This window comes from Hyla sarda, chromosome 1, assembly GCF_029499605.1.
Source record: "Hyla sarda isolate aHylSar1 chromosome 1, aHylSar1.hap1, whole genome shotgun sequence".
Taxonomy (NCBI): domain Eukaryota; kingdom Metazoa; phylum Chordata; class Amphibia; order Anura; family Hylidae; genus Hyla; species Hyla sarda.
The window spans coordinates 336343907-336360576 of record NC_079189.1 but is presented as its reverse complement, the minus strand read 5'-3'; the positions used below and the strand labels follow the sequence as shown (position 1 = coordinate 336360576).

The 16670-nt window shown below is 41.3% G+C and overlaps 1 protein-coding gene across 2 annotated transcripts in view; it reads left to right on the top strand.

The window, feature by feature from the left end:
* Positions 1-16670, top strand: part of ABCA1 (ATP binding cassette subfamily A member 1) — a 106060-nt gene that overhangs the window by 37060 nt on the left and 52330 nt on the right. For both annotated transcript variants that reach the window (XM_056520190.1, XM_056520198.1), the window contains exon 6: positions 14337-14458. In XM_056520190.1, coding sequence (XP_056376165.1) covers positions 14337-14458 — 122 coding nt within the window. The remainder of the gene's footprint in view (positions 1-14336; positions 14459-16670) is intronic.

The following is a 16670-nucleotide window of genomic DNA, read 5'->3' as shown; positions in this document are numbered from 1 at the left end:
CGTCTTATTATCAATGGAAATCAAATTTATCAACCCATGGAGGTCTGGATATGGAGTCACACTCAAAATCAAAGTGGAAAACCACACTACAGGCTGATCCAACTTTGATGTAATGTCCTTAAAACAAGTTAAAATGAGACTCAGTGGTGTGTGTGTGGCCTCCATGTGCCCGTATGACCTCCCTACAATGCCTGCTTTCATCTGTGAAGAGCACAGGGCGCCAATGGCGAACTTACCAATCTTGGTGTTCTCTGGCAAATGCCAAACTTCCTGCACGGTGTTGGGCTGTAAGCACAGTCCTCACCTGTGGACGTCGGGCCCTCCTACCACCCTCATGGAGTCTGTTTCTGACCGATTGAGTGGACACATGCACATTTGTGGCCTGCTGGAGGTCATTTTGCAGGGCTCTGGCAGTACTCCTCCTACTCCTTCTTGCACAAAGGCGGAGGTAGCGGTCCTGCTGCTTGGTTGTTGCCCTCCTACGGCCTCCTCCACATCTCCTGATGTACTGGCCTGTCTCGTGGTAGCGCCTTCATGCTCTGGACACTACGCTGACAAACACAGCAAACCTTCTTGCCACAGCTTGCATTGATGTGTCATCCTGGATGAGCTGCACTACCTGAGCCTCTTGTGCGGGTTGTAGACTCCGTCTCATAGTACCACTAGAGTGAAACCACTGTCAGCATTCAAAAGTGACCAAAACATCAGCCAGGAAGCATAGGAACTGAGAAGTGGTCTGTTGTTACTACTTGCAGAACAACTCCTTTATTGGGGTGTCTTGCTAATTGTCTATAATTTCCACCTGTTGTCTGTTCCATTTGCAGAACAGCATGTGAAATTGATTGTCAATCAGTGTTGCTTCCTGAGTAGACAGTGTTATTTCACAGAAGTGTCATTGACTTGGAGTTACATTGTTTTGTTTAAGTGTTCCCTTTATTTTTTGAGCAGTGTATTTTAAAGGAAATCTGTCTACTGCAATTTACCTTCCAAACAGCTGACACTTTTACATAGCTGTTAGGACAAGGAGACGCACGGTACCTTTCATACATTTGTCTGTGATTCCATAACAGAAAAATGTTCTCTGGTGCCAGTACGTTCCCAAGACCCTTAAAGGGGTATTCCAGGCAAAAACTTTTTTTTGTATATCAACTGGCTCCGGAAAGTTAAACAGATTTGTAAATTACTTCTATTAAAAAATCTTAATCCTTCCAATAGTTATTAGCTTCTGAAGTTTTTTGTCTAACTGCTCAATAATGATGTCACATCCCGGGAGCTGTGCATGATGGGAGAATATCCCCATAGGAGCTGGACAGCTCCCGGGATGTGAGTCATCAGAAAGCAGTTAAACAGAAAACAGCAACTCAACTTCAGAAGCTAATAACTATTAGAAGGATTAAGATTTTTTAATAGAAGTAATTTACAAATCTGTTTAACTTTCCGGAGCCAGTTGAGATATATATATATATATATATATATATATATATATATATATATAAAAAAAAAAGTTTTGGCCTGGAATACCCCTCTAAGTGCTCCGGGCTGGAACACCTCCCCACTCCTCCATCCCAGCATGATTGACAGTCAGGGCTCAGCTTCCACTGCTGAACCCTGTTTTCAAATCTTACTCCTGCTCCATGCATACAAATTTTGCACAGGTGTGAAGTTTGGAAACAGGACTAAGGGTCTATTCATACGGGCGGAATTCCCGCTATTCCACAAATGGGATTTCTGAAGTGTCAACGGGAGTGCAGAATCCCATAGAAGTGTATTGGGCTTTGATTTCATTCGGAATTCTGCCCGTGTGAATAGACCCTTAGCGCTGGAAGTTGAGTGTCAGTCAAGCAGGAAGGTGGGGTTGGAGGGAGAATGGGGAGGGGCTCCAGCCCTGAGCATTTCAGGGGCTTGAGGATGCCTATTTGACTCTTTGCAGCAGAGAGTACAATCATTTTACTATGTTATGAAAGCACAGACAGATCTATGAAAGGTACCATATGTCTCCTGGCTCTGTCAGCAGTTTGGAATGTGAATTACAGCTGACAGATTCCCTTTTAAGTATATCTATTTTCACATATCAGGTATACTTGCCTGTGTTTTAAGGCATCCAGGCTCCTCTTGAACTCAGTGAGTGAATTAACCATCTCATCATCATGCCGCAGAGCTCCATAGTCTCATGAATCTTACAGTAAAAATACTTCTTCTTATGATGATGGGGAATAGGGAATGCCCCCTTGTCTTGGTTACAGGCCTGGGCATAAGATCTCTTACTCTATAGAAAAGAATGTTTCACGATCATCATTGAAGGAGCATATTTATGTAGTCACTGGGTAGCCTCTAAAGCTTGCTATATGCCTTGGATAACAGTCCGCCAAATGCTTTATCTTTCAGGTATTCTTTGCCTACCCATACATATTCACACTCTGCTTGACCCAGAATGCATGGGCTCTCATTGTTCAAATTGGAGTAAGCTGCTGTCAGGCACTTCTAATGGTGGCTTTGGTGGCAAAAGGAACAGGCATGGTGAAATCCAAAAGCTTCATTTTGCCATTGGGTAAAAGTCAAGACCCCACCATATACATTAAATCATAAGCCAGTCCCATTGGGTTCAACTGAGATTAATCTAAAGTGTGTGGCGACTTGAAGCCTTATTTTTTCCCATTATATTTATTTTCATGATGCTGAAGTCCACTCATTGCCTAGGTATACAAAAAGCACTGCCACCTTGTGTTGCCTAAAAGTCTGACAGTTAAATAGTTCATTCTGATTTACTGCGTATTGCCATATATTTTATCAGAGCACTGAATGGAAAGGAAGCAACTGTATTAGTGGACTGACACAAATAGACAGATGGAAATAGATCAAAGATTATCTATCTGTCTATCCATCTACTAGAATGACTTAAATGTCAGTCCACTAATACAGTTGTTCCGTTTACCAGTGCTCTAAAACATATGGTTCAGGTGATGTAGATAACACTTTAGGGAAAATAGCTGCATTAAAAAACTTAATAGCATAGGGGTTTGTTTCTTGTAAGTGCTTAGACTGGAGAAAATAATGACATACTTTACCTCGCTGTGCCTTCTGCATTTATCTGTTAATTTAGTACAGCCTTCCTCCCATTGGTTTCTAGCTACGTAGCTCAGCAGTAGTTTTTGCTTAGGTTCAGCCTAGCGGAATGTTTTCCTTTATCAGCCACTGATAAATAGTTTACTGCAATGTGCATATAGTGCAATGTACAATCAGTACAGGGCAAAGAGCTATTGCTTCACAATTACAGACTTAAGCCATAATGTAGCTATAGATTTCTATGTTTAGTTGAAGATTTTAGCTAAGCAGTAGTTTTTCATGTTCAATACACGCTTGCATTTTGTATTGCAAAAAGACAAAGAACCATTGGATTTAAATTGGGTGTATTACATTTGTAATAAATGTAATTGTAACAGTAAATACCGTATATACTCGAGTATAAGCCGAGTTTTTTAGCACGATTTTTCGTGCTGAAAACGTCCCCATTGGCTTATACTCGAGTGAACAAAAAAACATTTTTGGCTTAGCTGTGAGGGGATTGTCCCGGCCGTACATCTCCGCCTGTCAATGCCTTCTCAGTGGTCTTCAACCTGCGGACCTCCAGATGTTGCAAAACTACAACTCCCAGCATGCGCGGACAGCCATCGGCTGTCCGGGCATGCTGGGAGTTGTAGTTTTGAAACATCTGGAGGTCTGCAGGTTGAAGACCACTGCGGCATTCGTCATCATCCAGACCCCCTTTTGTTTTCTACTCCCCTCGGTGTGAAGGAAGGGTGAGCTGGTCAGGGCCGTCCATCTTCGGCCATCTATGACTAGGTGATAATGACAGGGTGTTAATGACGGGGGTCTGGATGATGACAGGGGGGGGATGGTGAAATGGGGGGATGATGTATTTCCTACCCTAGGCTTATAGTTGAGTCAATAACTTTTCCTGGGTTTTTGGGGTGAAATTAGGGGCCTCGGCTTATATTCGGGACGGCTTATACTCGAGTATAAACGGTAGTTATAATAGTAAACATACTATAGGGATCTGCACCAAATACTAATATCTATGTAGTAACCAGTGAGAATGAAATAGTAGATATAAATTTATAGTAACTGAAACAACAAAATAGCAATAATTCTCACATATATGAGGAAAGCTTGCATAGTCTAAATCCATCTCACATGATAGTTTTGCATGATGAGGTCAGTTTCTGTTCTGTTTTGGGTAGCGTATTAGGAAGTACATTTTCTTTTGACTAGAGGTAACTAGTTTATAATTACTAAATATTATTAAAAGGGAACCGGTCATTAGATTTTACCATATATAACGTGTGTCATTGTATTATTTATGGTAAAATCATCTTCCTCATCATCTCTGGGAGACATTTCTGCTCACGTAATAATATATAGTTTTAAAAGTGTACCCTGCCGGCCCTGTAAGTAGTCCCCTGGTCTGGGAGCTATACTCCCCTAGTCCCGCTTCTCCGGCTGTAATCACGCCGCCTCAGCATGATTGACAGCTCTCGTCACCACTCTGGTCTCTAAGCAGACAGAGCAGAGCAATGTCATGGGCTGTGCTCGGACTGTCAGTCACGCTAAGGGGGCATGATTACAGCCGGAGCGGCAGGACTAGGGGAGCATAGCTCCCAGCCCAGGGGACTACTTACAGGGTCGGCAAGGAAAACAAACTATATCACCATCCCTGCCGGAAGAAATGTCTCCCCGGGATGGTGAGGAAGATAAGTTTACTATATATAACAGGTAGCAATGTGTTGTAAAATCTGATGACAGGTTCCCTTTTTAAGAAGATTTCTGGTTTAGAAAACCTAGTTTAAATACTTAAAATAGGGTATTGTAGGTTAATTGAGGGGGAACTCACTTATATAATCACCATCAATCTTAGGACCTTGTCCAACACATTCATATATAAAATAAATGCACAATTTTGAACTATTTCATTTAAAGGAGTACTCCGCTGGAAACTGTTTTCGCCCACACCCCTCAAAGCAAGTCTATGGGAGTGAGCGTGACGCCCCCTCCTATAGACTTGCATTAAGGGGGCATGGCTGTGATGTCACAGGGGGCATGGCCGACCTCCGTAGCACGAAAACAGCATTCGGATCATTTAGTTCCAAACGCTGGCCCATGGAGTACCCCTTTAAGTGCTTTCTATTGATCTGGGTTTTAAGGTTGTGCTCTAAATGTATGAAATAGGACATTTGAGTTCCTTTATATACACATTTAGGAAACCTACAGTATTCCTGTGCCTACACATGGCTACAAAGTGTGTATTTTATACATACCACAGATCCAACACTTTTAAAGAGATCTAGTTCTCTGTGCTCTTATGTTCTGAACACTGACTGCTATGACCATTGGATGCCAATAGCTATTTTCCATGGATATCAAGAGAAGGTTTTATTAACCCCATAAATAAATGGCTCCGATTGCCAACCTTTTAACAAATGAAGCAATTTTTACAGGGTTCAAGAATCCTCGATGTCTCGATAATTCCGATCAGATAAATTGTATATAGCAGCAGATCTGGAACTGATGACATTGACAAGATAAGGAGAATTACACACACAGCAGTAATGAGCCATGTGACTTATTTCCTTAGGACAATGTATTCTTATTTTCTCTATTCTGCATTTCTGCTCTACATATTATTTGGTGGTTACCTAATATGTTTTCTCATATGCTGCCTCGGAGCTGAAAAGTGTTGCTCAACATTTTGCCTTTAACACATTTTAGTTCATGGGTTTTTCTGGAACCAGTAGAGTTTTCTGAGGTCATTTATTTTCACAATACACTGATATGATGTTTTATTGTATTAAAAAGCAAGCTAGGGTAAGGAAAAGAAGGTGAAAGTATTGTGAAGATTCCATGAAAGAGCGCAGTGGTTTATATATAACACAATGAGACCACACAGTTTGACTTTGGGTGGATATGTGGTTTATCTCTACTTTTTCTTTAACATTTGACAGCTCACAAGAATGCCTGGGTGGCACAGAGGTTGGTTTGCCTCTTAACTTAAAGGGGTATTCCAGGAAAAAACATTATTTTATATATCAACTGGCTCCAGAAAGTTAAACAGATTTGTAAATTACTTCTATTAAAAAAATCTTAATCCTTTCAGTACTTATGAGCTTCCGAAGTTAAGGTTGTTCTTTTCTGTCTAAGTTCTCTGATGACACGAGTCTCGGGAAACGCCCAGTTGAGAAGAGGTTTGCTATGGGGATTTGCTTCTAAACTGGGCGTTTTTAATAGAAGATTTTTTAATAGAAGTAATTTACAAATCTGTTTCACTTTCTGGAGCCAGTTGATGTATTAAAAAAGTTTTTTCCTGGATAACCCCTTTAATCTCCAAAGCCTAGATTTCTTCCATCCTGACCTACATGTTGCAGTGTTAAATCTTAGGAAATGTGTAACATTTAGTGTCAATTATTTAGGTGTTATTTGTCTTGAGTGGACATAGGACCTTAATGTATATTCACAACTTTAGATCTATAATTCTACTGTTACTTTGTTAGATTATCCTTGGTCAACTTTTATTTGTATTGTTGTTGTTTTAATTTTGAAAAAATAATTTTCATGTAAACTAATAGGGAGTTGACCCAGAACACACTAAATGTAATGAAGATTCTATTTATGATATGAACGCTACAGATTTTACACCTTTTTAAGGTTGCCCATAGACATTATAGAAGTCTTATGTAGGGCTGGGCGGTATACCAGTTATTACCGAATTCCGAAATTTTTGGGCTGCACGATATGAATTTTTCCCATACGGCAATACCGGTTTGGCCCCTCCCCCTTGGGAATGAATTATCAGCCCAGCGCAGCGCTGTCCCCACATCAGGGAACTAATCATACGTGACCCGCCAGCGCTGTTATGCACCCCCCAATAAATCATGTTACCCACAAGCACTGTTCTGCTCCCCCCCAATTAATGATCAGCCCAGCGGGGTACTACTCACATATGTCACCCGCAAACACTGCCCTCCTCCTCTTTGTTGTGGGCCACCGGCGCTGGAACTCACTGTACGCCAGTGGTCTCCAACCTGTGGACCTCCAGATGTTGCAAAACTACAACTCCCAGCATGCTCGGACAGCCAACGGCTGCCTGGGAATGCTGGGAGTTGTAGTTTTGCAACAGCTGGAGGTCCGCAGGTTTGAAACCACTGCTGTACGCTGTATCCCTATGCCCGGGCTGCAAAAGATAAAGAAAATAAACTTTAACTTACCTACGTCGGCCACATGCTGGGGACTGGAACGTCGGACAGCCGCCAGTCTATCACCGGCCGGAGCGATGTCCCGCCCTGGCCAGTGATAGGCTGAGCCCACTGTCATGTAAGAAGCTGGCTCTTTGTCATTGTATTTCACATGTATTTCCCCCTGTCTCATCATCCCCCCCCCCCCCCAACCTGTCTCATCATCCCCCTATCCTTTTCCTCCTATGCCAGTGGTCTTCAACCTGCGGACCTCCAGATGTTGCAAAACTACAACTCCCAGCCGATGGCTTTTGCAACAGCTGGAGGTCCGCAGGTTGGAGACCACTGGCGTACAGTGAGTTCCAGCGCCGGTGGCCCCCAATAAAGAGGAGGAGGGCAGTGTTTGCGGGTGACATATGTGAGTAGTACCCCGCCGGGCTAATAATTAATTGGGGGTGGGGGGGAGCAGAAAAGCGCTGGTCGGTAACATGATTTGGGGGGGGGGGAGCAGAAGAGCGCTCGCGGGTCTCATGATTTGGTAGTGGGGTGCGGGTGAAAGAAATACCGTTATATACTGTGGAACCGCCATAAGTTACAAAAATACCTTGATACACATATTTGGTTGGTCATAACACCCAGCTCTAGTCTTATGTATGATCACAATTCAGCCAACACCAAAATATATGGGCATGTGTAGATTTTCAGATGTGTCTGATACATACCGTACCATTCCCTATTGTCATTAAATAGTGCAACCTAGGTTGAGAAAATCTCATCCTAATATGAGCACACTACTTTGGCTGAATCTTTGTAAACAGTTATCACTATTACTAGTGTGTGTTATATATCAGTCTAGATGATGGCGCTTTATGAAAAACATTTAAAGATAACTAAAAGTTAGCTATCATCTTGGTTCAAATTGTATCTCTTCTATATTGAGAGAATTAACACAGATCATTCTTGTTTTGCACAGTCTTTCAGATGATGGTGGAAATAGTAATACGCTTGTGGTAAAAGGCCATAGATTGATCTTGCGGTGTAGCCAAGAGTACGCTTGTACTTATCGGATGTATTTTAGTCTTTCTCTGTCAAACCTCTCAAATGCTGAGTACAATGTGTAGCCTCACTTAGAAATATTTTAGTCTCGTATGTCAAAAAGTAGCATTTAGGTTATTACTATGTTTCCAGTAAGGTGTGTGTATTAGGTTGACAGGTCAGTCATTTGGTCTGCCCCCCTGGTCTTCCAGTGATGACCTTTCTGATCAGTTAAAGAAGAATCTGACTAGCAAAGCAAATACAGGCTGGTTTTCGGTTACTTAAAAAGAGTGCAAGGTCTGTAGTTCGGTTCCCTGCTACATTGGATGACAGGTGGCATGGTTAAATATGTTCATGTTTACAGTATATGTATTATCTTTTGTATATCATATTCATCTAGTGTTGTTAGTCATTAAGGATATAAGCATAGCTGATTGTTTTGGGTCTCTGGCATTCACATGAAATATGACAGGGTGCCTGGATAAAAGAAATGGCTTGGATGTCTTTGGCTGCTAAGTCTAAAAGTTTGGGAGACCAATTATAAATTTAAAATCAACATTGTTAAAGTTTTAAAATAATAATTTCTTTGGCCGATATGGTTACACTAGCATTTACATTTTCTAGTAGATTTGGGGTTGTTTATATCCAACATACTCAACACTTCTCTACCCCTGACATTTTCTATTGGGGAAAAGTCAGAAGCCCCCATACAGAGGCATAGCTTGAAGATGCAGTGCCTCAGTGCAAAATTTGAGCACAGGGACGTTCATGCGCAGCAGACGTCCCTGCGCATGAACGTAACTGTGCGTCGTTGTCAAGGCAACGTCACTAGTCCTGGGCCAGCCCGGAGCGGAGAAGAGGGCCTCCCGGTGAAAATGTACAGCCCGGAACGACTAACCCTCCCCACCGGCAGGTCCCTGCAGCATAGATGGCCCGGACCAGCTCACCCTTCCTTCCCACCGTGGGAAGGTGAGTAGAAAACTAAATGGGGGGTCTGGATGATGATGAAGGCCGCAGTGGTTCAACCTGCGGACCTCCAGATGTTGCAAAACTACAACTCCCAGCATGCTGGGAGTTGTAGTTTTGTAACATCTTGAGGTCCGTAGGTTGAAGACCACTGAGGGGATTGACAGGCGGTGATGATGAAGGGGGGGGGGGATGATGACAGGGTGATTAAGACAGGGTGATGATGACGGGGGGTGTTAATGACGGGGTCTGGATGATGACAGGGGGGATGATGTATTTCCCACCCAAGGCTTATAGTCGAGTCAATAACTTTTCCTGGGTTGTTGGGGTGAAATTAGGGGCCTCGGCTTATATTCGGGTCGGCTTATACTCGGGTATATACGGCAAATACATAATATGAATAAATAATATTATAAGGAAAATAGGACAGATATGCTGAGTGAGCAGTGACTGGTAGTAACCCTGTGATATCGCCCAGCAAGAAATGAATATTCCTGTGGTATTTTATAAATGCGTGTGGCAGCTCTGATATGTTTCCAATCTGGCTATAAGCCAGCGGCTGTGTATTCATTTACTTCTCCTTCCACTCATGTTATAAATGTACATCCTGATGGGCTCATATGTTCTCTTTCACTGGGAGACACCGCCTGTCTGCTAATACAACAAGGGGATTATGTAAGACATGTCTCCAGTGCCAAAAGGAGGGCTAAATCTATCAAGTACTGTGTAGAAATAGCTGTTTTCTTATGATATAGAGAAACAGGAGCTGGTATATTGTAGGCATTATCGGCAAGCTTATTGCTCCTCGGGCTAGTTCAAGTATATTGTCAGTGGACTTGGAATCAGAAGCCGGCAAATAAAAGATAAAAGCCGTGACCATAGGAGAAAAATGCCATAAAGGCTTCATATAACCTATTCTCACTGACAATGGAGTGTAAATAGGAAGTTTGCTTTGGGACTTGAAGAGTATATGAATGACCGGGCGAGAAAACATCACAGTATACACATTACAAGCCCCATTACATCAGCCAGGACCTTAAAGGGGTACTCCAGTGAAAACCTTTTTTCTTTTAAATCAACTGATGGCAGAAAGTTTAACATATTTGTAAATTACTTCCATTAAAAAATCTTAATCCTTCCTGTACTTACTAGCTGTTGAATACTACAGAGGAAATTATTTTCTTTTTGGAATGCTCTCTGATGGCATCATGAGCACAGTTCATTCTGCTGACGTTATTATAATAATAATAATGCTTTATTTATTGTTGTCCTTAGTGGGATTTGAACCAAAGTCCCCAGCAATGCAAGGCAGCAGTGCTAACCACTGAGCCACCATGCTGCCCTTGGCATACATCTGCTATGCATGGTTGCTAAAATGGACAGAGATATCAGCAGAGAGCACTGTGCTCGTGATGTCATCAGTGTTCCAAAAAGAAAGGAATTTCCTCTGTAGCATTCAGCAGCTAATAAGTACTGGAAGGATTAAGATTTTTTAATAGAAGTAATTTACAAATATGTTTAACTTTCTGCCACCAGTTGATTTAAAAGAAAAAAGGTTTTCACCGGAGTACCCCTTTAATCAATGTTATTAAAGGGAACCGTTTACATTGGAAATGCAGTCCAGTCTGTAGGCAGCTTGTAATATAGCAGAAATAGCTGAGCAATTATACTTGGGTGTTACAAAAATATGTACGCTAAGCAAGTCAAATTGATAATCTTCTTAGCAAACTCTTGCAAAGACCTTGTTTTCAGCATATAATCTCTGTGGTAAATTGCTTATCTGACTACAGGGTAAAACCAGGTCATTCCTGTCATCTGCTATTTATGAAAATGACATACAGGCTTGTTGACACTGAAGCGTGACCGATCTAGTCGCAGACATAGTATTAAAAATGCCTTGGCTTCATGTGTGACAGACCTGTCATATAGCTTTACAATTTTGCCTGATCAATGACATGTACATTGCTTCTAAGAAACTGTATTATAATGTCCTAGCATTGAATGAGCTTGGCCATGAAAAACTGCACTTTTCTCTACAACATTGACTAGACTGAAATCTATGCTGCATGTTATTGTTGTCCGTAGTGGGATTTGAACCCAAGTCCCCAGCACTGCAAGGCAGCAGTGCTAACCACTGAGCCACCATGCTGCCCTTAGCATACATCTCCTATGCACGGTTGCTAAAATGGACAGAGATGTCAGCAGAGAGCACTGTGCTCGTGATGTCATCAGTGTTCCAAAAAGAAAGGAATTTCCTCTGTAGCATTCAGCAGCTAATAAGTACTGGAAGGATTAAGATTTTTTTAATAGAAGTAATTTACGAATATGTTCAGCTTTCTGCCACCAGTTTATTTAAAAGAAAAAAGGTTTTCACCGGAGTACCCCTTTAAAGGGGTACTCCAGTGGAAAACAAATGTTTGTTACTTTCATTTAAGAATCTTAACCCTTCTAGTACTTATCAGCTGCTGTGTATTACAGAGGAAGTTGTGTAGTTCTTTTCAGTCTGACCGCAGTGCTCTCTGCTGACACCTCTGTCCATGTCAGGAACTGTCCTGAGTAGAAGCTCTCCTCCTGACACAAACAGAGGTGTCGGCAGAGAGTGCTGTGGTCAGACTGGAAAGAACTACACAACTTTCTCTGTAGTACACAGCAGCTGATAAGTATTGGATGGATTAGGATTTTTAAATAAAAGTAATTTAAAAATCTGTTTAACTTTCTGGCACCAGTTGGTTTGAAAACTCCCCCAACTGGAGTACCCCTTTAACATTTTTGCTATAGAGATGGTAGTCACACTGACCCTGGAGTCTGAGGGGTTCCCAAAAGTCTGCCTGCCAAATATAAGACACCACTGTAATAAATAGCTATATTCATACTTGGTAACTACAAAAAACTATTTTAGGAACTTTTCTTTATTAGCTATCATTGTAGAGTATGTTATTCCTATGCAGAAATTTGACGGAGCTGCATTGTAGAAGAATTCCTCTGACAACATGGCCTCTGATTTTCGGAACCTTTATCATTGAGATCACTGTATAAACCATGGATATGACACTTTTAGGCTAATGTACATAGGATGCTGAGATTTTTGTTTTGGTGGTTTAGATTCAGAATGTTTTAGTTATACCAAGTTTGGTTATAGTTCCTTTTTAATAGGGATTTCCGGCAGGATAAGTTTTTTTTTATTTAGAAAAAAAAATAAATACAGTAATTCTGGTTTTAATAAAAGTACCGTATTTTTCGTCATATAAGACGCTCCGGCATATAAGACGCACCCAATTTTAAAGCATAAACATCTAGAAAATAAAGATTCTGAACCAAATACAATGTAAAGTATAGGACAGTGATCTTCAACCTGCGGACCTTCAGATGTTGCAAAACTACAACTCTGGAGGTCCACAGGTTGAAGACCACTGGTATAGGAGGTAGTACTCACATGTCCACGCCGCTCCGGACCCATCACCGCTGCCCTGGATGTCGCCCTCCATGGCTGTCGCCCCATCCACGGGGTGTCCCCGTCGCTCCGGAACATCTCTGCTACCCTGTATCCTCGCTCTCTGTCGCCGCCATGATGTCGCTACGCACGCCACTCCTATTGGATGACGGGATGGCGTGCGCGACGACATGATGACGACGAAGGAGAGTGCCGGCCATGCAGGGGATCCCGGCACGGAGCAGACACCGAGGAGGCAGGTAAGGTCCCTCCCGATGTCCTGTAAGCTGTTCGGGACGTTGCGATTTCACCCCGGCGGTCCCAAACAGCCTGACTGTATAGCTTCAGACGCGGCGGTCAGCTTTGATCGCCGCGTCTGAAGGGTTAATACAGGGCATCACCATGATCGGTGATGTCCTGTATTAGCCGCGGGTCCCGGCCGTTGATGGCCGCAGGGACCGCCGGTTTTAATGTGTATTTGCCGTATAAGACGCACCAACTTTTCCCCCCAGTTTTATACAGCGAAAAATACGGTAAGCGTTACTAACTGATCACTAGCTCTTTCCATTGTCTGATGCCAGCTGGGTCCTAATCTCCACTTTCTGAAATTGGGCACAATGTGCAGAAAACAGTCAGTGATTTACGATTCTTAGTCATTTCCTGTGCCAAGGCCAGGTACCAGAAAGTGGAGATCAGTGGGGACTCGGGCAATGTCAGAATGGCAGCAGGAGATCGATCATAATGCTTATTTTAGTTTTTAACCCAATCTAATCTTTTTTATTCATTTATTTTTATTTTTTTTTAAGCTCATTTATACTACCAGAAAACCCTTTTATAGAATATACAGGATAGAAAATTTATGTTGTGCAGTGACCCTGCTCTGTGGAGATGTTTCCATAGTGGCAAAAAAAATAAAAAAAATAATATATATATATATATATATATATATATATAATTTTTTTTTTTTTTTTTTTTTTTATCCCTTTCAGTATCTGTTTTGTCTTTATGAACTACATTTTGCTTCCAGGCTTGTGTGTTTGCAGTACTGACTTTTTAGATCCTAAATGACGAAGCTTTTTAATAATGTATTAGAATATATAATGCATAACTCTAGATGCCTATACTGTTAGTGTCTTTGTATTTGTGGATCATAGTACACAAAAGGCACAGTCACACACAGGCCTGGATACATGCGGTGGTCCGAAGTCTTTTCCTACTGTACAAGATGACATCAATCTTATAAATAGTCAATTAGTGCTGTAAAAGGGAGTCCGGCATATTTCTTTCATTGTTATAAACTAATTTAACTATGTACCTTGTCCTAAGTATAATCTTTTTTTTTTTCACCTGTTTTTTTTTTTTTTTTTTACATATTTTATTATAAAAAAGCCTCTTTTTTTGCTCTAGTAAAGTACTATGTTATATAACATATTTTAGTAGTTTTTCATGATTTGCCTGTAATATTAAGGCCACCTGGTTCTTCCTTGTAAGAATATTAATATTTATACACGTTACATAAGGCATCAGCATGTCACATGCTTCTTCAGCTCATACCAATGATCCATCTAGCGGCAATTGTGTTGCCTCTACCCATCTATGTATTGGCGTTACAATAAAAGTTGCACTTGCATTATTACTTTGTTTTGTAAGCTAACACAACTTATTATATTAACTCCTAACAGGTATGAAACTTAGGGATTGCTTGATGGATAATGAGAAATTCACAACGTTCCTACAACAGAACATAAGTATGCCTTCCATTGTGGTCGAGGAAATACTGAATGCTGACCTCAAAGTGGAGCAGGTAATACTATATATATATCATTTGTATTTTTATTTTATATTTTTATAGTAAGTAGTGCACATTTATCAGTATATCATACATCATCTAGTATTTAGTGCTTAGAATTCATGGAGACCATGGCAGAGACACAATACATTTTCCAAGGTCTCATTGAGCAGACACTAGGCTCCTTGTCTAGTCTAAGTCTGTCAACAACTTTAACCACTTTGTAGCTATGAAATGAGAAAAAGCATGCCAGTACTGCTCTCCTACTCCAGGTGTCCAGCCCTCTGTAGGGTTAAAGGGGTTATTCAGGGAAAAACTTTTTTTTTTTTTTAATATATCAACTGGCTCCAGAAAGTTAAACAGATTTGTAAATTACGTCTATTAAAAAAATCTTAATCCTTTCAGTACTTATAAGCTGCTGAAGTTGAGTTGTTGTTTTCTGTCTAAGTGCTCTCTGATAACACGTGTCTCGGGAACCGCCCAGTTTAGAAGCAAATCCCCATAGCAAACCTCTTCTACTCTGTGCAGTTCCCGAGACAAGCAGAGATGTCAGCAGAGAGCACTGTTGCCAGACAGAAAAGAACAACTCAACTTCAGCAGCTGATAATTATTGAAAGGATTAAGATTTTTTAATAGAAGTAATTTACAAATCTGTTTAACTTTCTGGAGCCAGTTTTTTCCTGGAATACCCCTTTAAGTACTCACGGGAGCGCAGTAAGCCTCTGGACCAATGAAGCAATATGGTATTTACATAGAAAAAGTGAATCCATGTAGCTTCCATGCATCGTGTCATGACATACTGGCTTTTTAAAATGGATCAATAAAGCCTTGAAGATTTAAATTTTATACGGGAGCTGGATTCTCTTTTTCTATGTGCAGCTATGCCTGTGAGATGGAGATGTGATATTTTATATTTATTTGCATTATTTGACTGGCAAGGGCACCCTTGTTGAGTATTATGGCACATGACAAAACTGATGGTCAGAGTTTAGAACCAGTCTACAGACGATCATTTTCTCCCTATGGATTGTGAATGGCTGCTCATAGTCAGCATCTGCACTACAGCTGCCATTGCAATTAGAGATGAGCGAACTTACAGTAAATTCGATTCGTCACGAACTTCTCGGCTCGGCAGTTGATGACTTCCTGCATAAATTAGTTCAGCTTTCAGGTGCTCCTGTGGGCTGGAAAAGGTGGATACAGTCCTAGGAGACTCTTTCCTAGGAATGTATCCACCTTTTCCAGCCCACCGGAGCACATGAAGGCTGAACTAATTTATGCAGGATAAGTCATCAACAGCCGAGCCGAGAAGTTCGTGATTTACTGTATCGAATTTACTGTAAGTTCGCTCATCTCTAATTGCAATGTAGCTATACTCACGAGAGGTGGAGAATTTCTACATGATAATGGAGCATATGAGTCAGGTGCTCATACAATTTCTGTTTACTGTACAGTGGTCCCTCAAGTTACAATATTAATTGGTTCCAGGACGACCATTGTATGTTGAAACCATTGTATGTTGAGACCATAACTCTATGGAAACCTGGTAATTGGTTCTGAAGCCACCAAAATGACATCCAAAAATAGGAAAAAGTGAGGAATAAAGAAAAATAAGTAGATAACTAATATAGATAAAGCAAATCCTTACATATAAAAGTAAGAAAGATCTGCTGGGAGCTGTAATCACTGTCTATGTCAGTGTTTCCCAACCAGGGTGCCTCCAGCAATTGCAAAACTACAACTCCCAGCATGCCCGGACAGCCGTTGGCTGTCCGGGCATCCTGGGAGTTGTAGTTTTTCAACAGCTGGAGGCACCCTGGTTGGGAAACACTGGTTTAAGTAGAGGATAGGAGCTTCTTTAGGGTCCTATACAGTGCAGGCAATGTCCCAAATGGAGCCACCCTTACCTGGTGTCCAAAGGAACAGCTAACCCTGGCACAGGTAAGGAGTAGTACAGAACTTGTAGTTCCTCCCTGTAGTGTAGGGGGCACTACCAGTCAGTGCTTGCACCTCAGTAATACAAGTGATTTACCAGTAAAATGCCCTTTCTGATTGGTCAGTTCCTTCAGTTGTGACATGTCTCACAGATCTAGACCGTCTGTAGCATTGTATGTTGAGTCTGGTTTCAAGTTACAATGGTCCAGAAAAAACATTGTATGTTGAATCTATTGTATGTTGAGGCCATTGTAAGTTGAGGGATCACTGTATTCCATTGGAATATTTGATT